Source organism: Pyrus communis, chromosome 11 (genome assembly GCF_963583255.1).
Source record: "Pyrus communis chromosome 11, drPyrComm1.1, whole genome shotgun sequence".
In the NCBI taxonomy this organism is placed as follows: domain Eukaryota; kingdom Viridiplantae; phylum Streptophyta; class Magnoliopsida; order Rosales; family Rosaceae; genus Pyrus; species Pyrus communis.
The window spans coordinates 7,771,904-7,782,769 of record NC_084813.1 but is presented as its reverse complement, the minus strand read 5'-3'; the positions used below and the strand labels follow the sequence as shown (position 1 = coordinate 7,782,769).

The window sequence follows — 10,866 nt, the reverse complement described above, 5'->3', positions numbered from 1 at the left end:
ATAATCGATAATTGGAATCCAATTGAATATTAATTGCTCCTTTCTCTTTGACTATGTTCTGGTCACACTAAAAATTTTTCCATGTCTCATTCCAAGTTATGTTATAGGTGTCCACCCACTTAACCAAATAATTAACACTGTTAACTTTAATTATAAAGAATATAATTAAAAACAACAAACTAAAATAGCAAAACAACCAACGCTACTCGTGATCTTCATCCCTCGGGATATTTGGAAATATAGCCATTTTGGAGACAACGTATTGAAATAGAACCTATATTTTTCAACTTGTATAAAACTAACCAAAATAGAAGTTAAAAAGACTTTGTTATCCTCAACTTTCTCTTTCACCCCTAGCTCCTATGTTGTCTCTGAACACATCTCTCCGTTGAAACACCACCACCAAACTTCTCTTTACCCACATGCAATTGAACCAAGTGATCGCGCCAAGTGGTCGCTGCATATCAATCTCCAGCGCACCTCCGTCGATCATCCGACGAAGACTCCCTCTGATCCCACATCCTTTCCTCCGATTTCCCTCCTCTTTCTTCCTCGATTACCTCCCCAAATCCATCAACCTATAAATCCCTCTACGAAATCAGGTAAAAAGATTTGATTTTTTTTTTCTTGTATAATTTTGGATTTAAATTCAGCAACTTTAATATGTAAAATTAAAACAATTGTGTTTTATTAAGGTTTGAGATAGAGAGGATGAGAAAATAGCGTCGCATCGGAGGGTGGTGTTGAGGAAGGCATTAAGTTGTAGAACTGTCTATGAGGCTCCGACAGATGGAGACTCGATTGGCTTACAGAGACACAAAATGCAAGAAACTTTTTCCGACTTTTCAAAATTTGAGAAGGATCCCCTTTTTTTTCTAGGAAAACACATTTTAAGATATAATAGTAATTTTACGTCAAGTTTTGATTACTGTTGTCATCCCTCCCATATACCATAACCTCCTTCCTTACCCACAATTCACGACATCATCCACAACAACCACCCCACCTCGCCATCACCAAGCCTCTTTTTTCTCCTACACCAGATTAGGTACCATGGTCATCGTTGGTAGAAATACAGACTGATTTCTTCTATTTTAGTAATTAACGGTCAAGTAATCAAATTGAAACAGAATAGAAGAATCTAATAGAACTGAATTAGAGTCGACAAATCGAATTGATCATACTAAATCAGAGTCAACAAATCGAATCCTATGCAAATAGTTGACGATTGGAATTCAATAAAATATAAATGTTCTTTTTCTGTTGATGAGGTTGGAAAGACAGAGGAGAGAGTGGAGGCTCGTCGGCGGCGACGAAGACGAGGAGAAGAGTGGTTGTTGCGGCTGATTTGGTGGTGGAGAGCTTTGGAGTTTGGAGTCTGATTATATGTTTTTCAACATAAAATAATAAAATTTAACAATGTTAAATATTATTAAGTTGGAAAACATGTGTTGAAATCATATTATGGAAGATATAAAGAAAACAGTTAGTTGGGGGGACAGCAAATCCGTGGCCTAAGCAATTGGAGTTTTTCCCCTAGTTGATGTGCCATATAAAGAACGGACAGTATAATGTCTGAACAATATTCTTTTGATCAGTCTATCTAAATAATGCAGCATTATAAAGAGATAAAAAAACAATTACTATATCGCGAGTCAGATGAAGAGAGAGACATCTTCATATATGAGAGAAGAGTAATGATTTAATCACGTCATAGATTTTGGTATATTTTACCTAATTCATACATATGCATCAACTACTAATGACGATATACTTGTGATCAGAATATTTTAGGTGGAAAGAGAATAATTATTATTGTTCTGGTGATGGGAATTATTATTTGGGAGGTTTGAAAAAACACTCCCGGTACTGTTCACTTTTAATGAAAAATCACATTTATACATTTTCCTGGTACTATTCACTATACCTTTAAAAAGAGTTTTTCATTAAAAGAGAAGTTTTTTTTGAACTTTTCGTTAGGTTTCCTTTATTATTTTAGGTCCACATGGGTATCTTCGGAGCTACGAAATGATTGCTAATCCGGTCCTAAATTTTTTATGGCTAACGACGAAAATTTATATTGGAGTCTTATTTGATAATTATTGTTTTTTTAATGAAAAAAAAGTATATGTTTCGGTTAGTTTTTCTCCACGAGAAAAACTTGTGTGGAGCTTAACTTGCCACTGGATCTTACTGAGTGGCACTATACTCGCAATCAAAACTTGCTAAGTGGCACTACACTCACAATCGAAACTTGTCACCTGGTTGAGGCGTGTGATGTTGACGGAAAGGAAGGGATGAGTGGGTGTGGCGATCTGGGCGAAGGTCGAAGGTGTTTTAGGATTTTTTTTGGTTTTTTCTTTTTGTAAGTTTTAAAATAAAATTAGTTTTAACCTCATTTTTTTAAAATGAGATTTTTTTTATCCACGTGTCACATATATTGGGGGACCCGTGACTTCCACGTAGGCAGATAACAAAGACACTAATATAAATTTTAACGGATGTATGAAATTAAAATGAAATATAAGCAAATTTATGTAATTGAAATATTTTTAAAATGTATGAGATTGCAATTGACCCAACATAAGGGACAAAATGTAATTTAACCTAAATTTTAAATAATAAGTTTTTATCATTATTTTATATTTATAATTCTCGTACTACAGTCTAGTGATATTCCTGTTCACTTGTAAGTGAGAGGTCTTAGGTTCGATTCTTGCCAAATGTGAATTTAAACCACATTATTACTAGCTCATTGTGATGCTTAGCCTACCCACACTCTCTTAATATAGATAATATCGTTTGTTAAAATAAAAAAGCACTTTTAGATTTTAAACATGTCACAAGTTTTATGAAATATTATTAAGTAAGATATGTAGTAAATGGCAAAAAGACTTGTGTCACGTGTTGTGAGATTTTTCGTCTTTGAAATGAGAAGACATTGTAAAATTCAAAAGATTACAAGACAAAAGGCAATTGCTATGCATGGACAAGTAGAGGGTCAAGTGAGTTGAATTAAGGCTCAGCCATTGATTTGAATCAAAAAACGTCCTCTACCGCTCAGAACGATTGAAGAGAATAAAACTCTAATTAGGCTTCCTCCCCTTTCCCCTTCCTCGCCCCGGCCCCCCTGGCCCCCCTTCCCAGTTGAGCATTGTTGTCCCTTAGTAGAAGCTTGAGTTTTATTTATTATAGGTACATGTTGTGAGGTTTAAAATGTAAATAATAATTATAATAAAATTATGAAATACAGGCACATTAATAGTTTGAGTGTTATTTATTTTTATTTTTTAATAAACAATAAAATAAGAGATTTGTTATTAGCACTTCAAAAATCTCATTTGACACTTCAAACTTTTTATAATTAGAAAGAAAAATACATTTGTGAGGAATGCCAAATGAGATTTTTAAAATGTTAATAACAATTTCCTAAAATAATTACATTAAAAAGAGAAACACACTGTTTTGAACTAAACCTAGAACTTTTAGCCCAAATGTTATTGCTTTAGTAGATTTGCTTAAAATGCGCACAAAAGTTAGGTGGAGGCGCGATCTAATTGCCTTCCAAGTATGATCTAACTGACAATCACACAACATTGTGTATTTCATGTGACAAGATTAGGTTGGAAATATAATAGTATTAATGACAACGTGGTGGGAACCCCGGATTTGCCGAGACATTAGGTTACTGTTAATTAGTTTTCTTGTGTTTGTAGACGCGTTTTGATTAGTTGATGATATTGTCTATGTTGAGATAATCATTGAAAGTTGTCAATATTTTAATCCTAAAGACGAGAAATTGCATGTCATTAGGTTCGATAAGAGCATCTTTGTCGGTGTCAAATTTTAAATAACAAAATAATATTGGATCAATTTGTCATTTTGTATAATATTTTGCAACAATCATATGTTAAAAAATAATGTTATTTATTTATTTATTTTTAATCTTTTTATGGAATCTAATAATTGAGACAACCAATTAAATAATTGAAAAACAAAACAATATTTATTATATATTATATTAATCTATTAAAACATTATTTAATGAATTTGACATCTATTATCCAATTTGACAGTAAAAGGTTTTGCCTTCAATTGACTCAGTGCCACGTTAGAAATTGAAGGCTCGGTTGGATAGAGTTTGTTGTCATTTTCTTTTTACTATTGTATGTCTATATGACAATTTTGACATTTTCCTAATAACAACATGTTGGGTCCGTAGTTGCGCTTTGATTGGTCAATGATATTGTCGTTGTGGAGATAATCATTGAAAGTTGTCAATATTTTAATCATAAAGACGAAAAATTGCACGTCATTAGGTTCCATGAGAGAAAAATCATTGTAGGTGTTAGATTTTAAATATGAAATTAATATTTGATGACTTATGTGGCAATTTGATATTTTGTACAATATTTTGTTTTACCCGATATATTAAATAATAATGTTATTCAATAATTTTTCTTAACATTTTGTGAAGTCTAATAATTGAGACAACCAATTAAATACTTGAAAAACAAAACAACATTTATTATATATTATATTAATCTATTAAAAATTTATTTAATGAATTCGACATCTGCTGTCAAATTTGACAACAAAAAACTTTGCCTTCAATTGACTCAATGCCACGTCAGAAATTTGACAGCAAAAAGTTTTGACATCTTCTTTGGAGATGCTCTAAGGAGCATTTGCCCTTAAACAATTGTTAAAAGATGTTAATTGCTTGATAGTATTTTGAAACATTCAAAGTTGGACAATTATTATTAGGTTTAATTCGACTAAATAGTCTTCGTAGCAACTTATTACTACGGTTTAGTGATATTATTCTTCACTTTTGAGTGAAAGGTCTTCACTTGGACTAAATAGTTCTCATAGTGATAAGATAATTGGAAGGTAGCTCATGTCGTAGAAAAGTTAGGATTTAAACTCTTGTTGTGAAGAATATTTTATTTTTACTAAATATTTTTATTGATTAATTTAAAAGTGTACGCGCTTTTTGAAAATGAAAAAGAAAAAACCAAATAGGGTCTTTATCCAACTTTATAGAAATAACAATAGGAAATAATAAAAATTTAAGAGACATTTTGAAATAAGTGCCTCAATTTTGAATTTTTTAAATTAAACATCCATACCTTTTAGAGATTTGATTAAACTTTTCTTCTCATAATTTTGGTGCCACATGTATTAGAATTAATATTTTTTTGGTGCCAAAATTACATAACCTGCCACTGCCCCATATTTCTTAAAACCTAACGCTAAAATTCCCTATAATCTAGCATTTTGATTACTCTCTCCCTCTTTGGAGATAATTGTAAAAAAAACATAGTTAAATGCAATTTATTATCACAATACTTCCTACAATTTAGCAATGATTATCTACGATTTAATATATATATGTATATATATATATATATTTTTTTTTTTTTCAAAACGATTTAAAATATTTTTAAATCCAACGAAATCAAACGTACCAAAAATAGGACTGACAATAGTATAAACGTACCAATAAATAATGTGTACAAAATCGAACGTACCAAACTGAAAATAATGTACCAATATCAACAATATATACCAAATCAAACGTACCAAAACCACAAATAAACGTACCAATCAACATTTTTTTACAAATTAAAATGTACCCAGTGATAATATACACATAATATGCTGTACCTAATAATAGTTTGTCAACAACTATAAGTAACAAAAGAACGCAAAGAAAAATATTCTGACAAAAAAATATGAAAAAATTACTACGGATCACCAACGATTTGGAAAAAAAAAATCCATAAAAAACAAACCATTTGAAAAAAGAGAGAATATTTAACGTTTGTAGGACAAAACAATTTATTTTGATCGAAAGAATATAATTGGAAAAAGAGAAAATAGAGTTAATAACTAATATCCCACTAAATAAGGAAAAAAAAGAACACATCCAACAACTTAGAGGATAAATTTAGAAATTAATCATTATTTTACTTTCAAAAAATACATAATGATATGCAATTTAAATTAACTGAAAATGCTAAGGTGTTTATTGGTTAAAACACATTAATCAAATTTCGAAAAGATAAAAATGTTTAGTCTAAAACATATAAAAAAAATTATGGAATGTGAGTGCATGTGAAGGTTCGAGTTACCCTTCACCTATAACCTTCTTATAGCGTCTTGATCAAGTCAAACGACTCTTTAATTTGGTAACTGCATTGCAGCTCTCTCTCTCCTTCCGCAGCTAGATACGAAACCCCTTGAAATTGGTAGCCATAGAAGTCCGGCTGCAATCGTTGCAAACGTCCAAGAAGAAGAGAGGAACGAACTGTTCAACTGCCTCCTAACCCAACCATTATACAGTGACTCCTCAATTGAATTCCCCTAATATATTTATCCTATTCCTATACCTAATCAGCGTAGGTTTCATTATCCCATTAACTACCCTGAACCACTCCCTAAAATGTAAGTAAAGATTACCTAAATGAACTTTATCTGCCCAATAGCATTGTCACATGGCAGCACAGCTGCAGGTATGCCTTTAAATCCCCTAATCCATTGTCGTTGCAAATGCTACATTAGACAGCACAATTGCATTACTTCCCTTTAAGTCCCCTAATCCATTCCCCTTGCAAATCCCCTACATCAGGCAGCTACACACAAAAGTACAGATCTAAAATTGTTTTTAGATTTGCTATTCCTTATCAATTCAGAAATTGTTTTAAACTGATGTTGACATTTTATTGACGATGATGGAACAGAAAACGATGGGAACGTGTTTCTGTAAGTAATAGTGATTTGATGGGTCGCATGCGCGTACACACAGACACACATGTATATATAGTTGTGGAATACTGGCGTCCACCTTAATCAGCTAGATAATGCCAAGAGGATAAAGTATAAGCAACCACTGGCATTTGTTTCTGTCTTTGCATCACCTGATCAATAAATTACGATGATCAAGAAATAAGAACAACATAAAAAATTGGCCTTCTGAACAATTAATATTCTCTCAGTAAAAATATTGGTAGCTGAAAAACCCTAAAGCAAGATATGGGTTCTGAAGTTGAGCAAAAGCTTCCTGTCCTAGATTTCCCCAAGGAAGCTTTGAAGCCAGGGACCAACTCATGGCTCTTGCATTTAGCGATGGCGAGATACATGTGATAACAGTATAACAAACAAGCTTAACAGCTTGTGATCCTGTGTTTGTAATAGTGACGAGTGTAATCATCTTGTAATCCTTGTAATAGCTTAGGGAGTAAGTAATCTAGTTAGATATATACTCTACATAACTACCATTGTAAATGTTAAGAAAGGAATCTTAGATTGATCTGTCAAATATTATAGATTGATATTTACTTACCTATTAGGTTATCAGTTAGCATTATTTGTAGGGAATAGAATAGGAAACAAGTCATGTTAGACTTTGTATAAAGATGTAAATCCCGTTGATGTCAATATACAGAAATTCATTCCTATATTTTATGCTTCTTATGATGGTACCAGAGTGAACGATATCTGGGAAAATAAAAGGCAAAACAACAAACATAAACCCTACCAGCCATCGTTATGGGCGATACATCAGAAAAGCCAACCCTTTCAGGCATGGCTTCGCATCAAAAGTGGGAACACCCCAATCACCCACTTTTCCTCCATCATTCAGACCAACCTGGTGCAATACTTGTGCCGCAATCTCTCGTGGAGGATAACTATGGCACATGGGTTCAATCCATGACCATGGCTTTGACAGTAAAGAACAAATTAGGGTTTGTTGATGGAACGGTCAAGAAACCTCATGAAGAACAATTCGAAGAATTACAACAATGGAATCGATGCAACAACTTGGTAAAAACGTGGTTGCTCGGATCCATGTCCAAAGAAATTTCTGGGAGCGTCATACACTGCAAGGATGCACGGCATATGTGGCTTGACCTGCAAGAAAGGTTTTCCCATGTGAATATTGTCCAACTGTTTCACATCGAAAACGAGATTCACGACTATGTACAAGGTACTATGACCGTGAGCACATACTTCACCAAACTAAAAAGCCTTTGGGACGAACGAGATGCGTTGTGTTCTATCCCAACATGTGGCTGTGACACAAAGAAGGAGATCACCTCCTACATTGAAACCCAGAAGACGATGAAGTTTCTCATGGGTTTGAACGAGTCTTACTCTACTGTTCGCAGCAACACTCTCATTCTCGAGCCTTTGCCCACTGTTAACAAGGCTTACTCACTTGTTCTTCGTCATGAAAGGCAAGTCGAAGTCTCAAGTGGACGAAGTACTGCCCAACCAGAAGCTGCTGTATTCGCTGTCAAAGGTGGAAGCTGAGAACCTAAAACTGAGGATGGTGGTTTGCGATGTGACAAGTGCAATAAGACGAATCACACCACAAAGAACTACCGGGAACACATCAAATGTACTTTCTGTGGTTGGAAGGGCCATTCGTACGAGTATTGCTGCAAAAGAAAAGCAGTTATAGACAGCGAACCAAGCCGTTCTGCCAAAGGAAATCACGTTGCCGTGACCAACAAGGAAATCTCCAACTTCTCGTTCTCTCCAGAAGATTGCAAGCAGATCCTTAAAATGTTACATCAAAACAAATCTTCTTTTGCTAATCATGTTGGTAATTCTTCCAGCCACGATGACCTCTCAGGTAAGGCATTTTCATTCATGCGTCATGGCAAGCACAATGTTTGGATCCTGGATAGTGGTGCCACAGATCACATAGTTTGCAGTCCCGAGTCCCTTACATCCTCTAGGCTTGTTCAAAATCACACTGTTGCATTACCCAATGGATCCCTTGCCACGGTCACTCATGTTGGCCAAGTTATTTTTTCTCCTAATTTTATTCTTGACAATGTCCTTTGTGTCCCAATCTTTACGTTAAATCTAATATCCATTAGTCAATTGGCTTATGATTCATTTGCTATTACCCTTTTCTTAAACCATTTTTGTGTCATCCAGGACCTACGATCGGGGAAGATGATTGGGACGGGAATTGAACGAGAGGGACTCTACTACCTTGACTCACCGAAGAAAGGAACATGCAATGCCATCCAAACCATCTCTCCCAACCTTTGGCACCAACGCCTCGGCCATCCATCACCTAAAGTTACTGTGTTATTTCCCTTTTCCTCCAATAAAACATGTGATCTCACTCAATGTTTAATTTGCCCTTTGGCTAAACAAACAAGGTTACCTTTCCCGTTAAGTTCCATGTCTACTACTTCTTGTTTTGAATTAATTCATGTTGACATTTGGGGTGGTTATCAAGTACCTTCTCTTTCTGGTGCAAAGTATTTCCTTACCATTGTTGATGATCATACTAGGTGCATATGGATCTATTTGATGAAATATAAATCTGATACAAAGGACCTTCTCACTCGATTCATTCATATGGTTGCCACACAATTTCACACTCACGTTAAAATGATTCGCAGTGATAATGGCCCTGAGTTTAAACTTGATACCTTTTATGCATCCCAAGGAATTATTCATCAAACTAGTTGTGTTCACACACCCCAGCAAAATGGTGTTGCTGAACGCAAGCACCGTCATTTGCTTAATGTTGCTTGTGCACTGCTTTTTCAAGCTCATTTACCTAAAAGATTTTGGGGGGGATGCTATCCTTACTTCAGCCTATCTCATTAATCGCACACCTACTCTCATTCTTCATGGACAAACTCCCTATGAAAAGCTGTTTCACAAACCACCCACTTACACTCACCTCAAAGTCTTTGGATGTCTTTGTTTTGCATCCACTCATGCACACAAACCCTCCAAATTTGATCCCCGTGCACGTCGTTGCATTTTTCTTGGGTATCCTTATGGTACAAAAGGCTATAAACTTTTTGATCTTCAACTTCAAAAGGTTTTTATCTCCCGAGATGTGCTTTTCTTTGAAGATCACTTTCCTTATTCTCATTTAGACTCACCTGCCCCTACACCCTCCCCTACAACACAACCTTCCGCACCCTTGCTTTCTTTTGACATGGAACCTTCCTTTCACCCCTCTCACCCCTCTCCTGACATTGCTTCTGATGCTACTTCTACACCAACACCATCTCCACCTTCTCCTCAGCCTCTTCCGACTCCACCCACCCTTACAACCTCCCCTCCCTCCTCACCTGCTCCCACGACCACACCCACCCCACTCCCACCCCCACTCCGCCGAAGTACTCGACCCACCAAACCTTCTTCCTTTTTGCAGGACTTTCATGTCGAGGCGTCTCTTCCTTCCCGGCCGGCTCCCACATCTTCCGAGAACGTGGTTAGGTCGTCATCAGGTACACCCTATCCACTTTCTTCTCACTTATCTTATAATTGTCTCTCACCCCTCTATAAAGCCTTTGTCGCTCATCTCACTCTTCATAAGGAACCCACTAGCTATTCCCAGGCTGTCAAAGATCCTCATTGGCGTGCTGCCATGCAAACTGAACTTGCAGCACTTCATGCCAATCATACCTGGACGCTCGTGCCACTTCCTCCTTGCAAACGTCCTATTGGCTGCAAATGGGTCTACAAAGTGAAGCTCAAACCCGATGGCACCATCGAACGGTACAAAGCCCGTCTTGTTGCCAAAGGATACAATCAGGTTGAAGAAGTTGATTACCGTGACACGTTTGCTCCCGTGGCTAAGTTGACTACTGTTCGAGTCCTCTTAAGTGTTGCAGCCTTGCAAGGCAACCTTCACCAGCTCGACGTGAACAATGCCTTTTTACATGGTGACTTGGAAAAGGACGTCTACATGTCTTTGCCTCCTGGTTTTGGACGCAAGGTGGAGACTCGAGTATGCAAATTGCATAAGTCCCTCTACGGTTTAAAGCAAGCTTCGAGGCAATGGTTCATAAAATTATCCAATGCTCTCTGTTCACC

At 35.8% G+C, this 10,866-nt stretch overlaps 1 protein-coding gene across 1 annotated transcript; it reads left to right on the top strand.

The window, feature by feature from the left end:
* The first annotated feature begins 7,554 nt into the window (after nucleotides 1–7,554).
* On the top strand, nucleotides 7,555–8,319 carry LOC137708961 (uncharacterized). The gene has a single exon (XM_068448118.1). The coding sequence runs from the start codon at nucleotides 7,555–7,557 to the stop codon at nucleotides 8,317–8,319; it is 765 nt and encodes a 254-aa protein (XP_068304219.1).
* Nucleotides 8,320–10,866: the final 2,547 nt, after the last annotated feature.

Excerpts from the sequence above, each read along its gene's own strand:
- LOC137708961 (XM_068448118.1), top strand. The coding sequence starts at position 7,555 with ATGGGCGATACATCAGAAAAGCCAACCCTTTCAGGCATGGCTTCGCAT.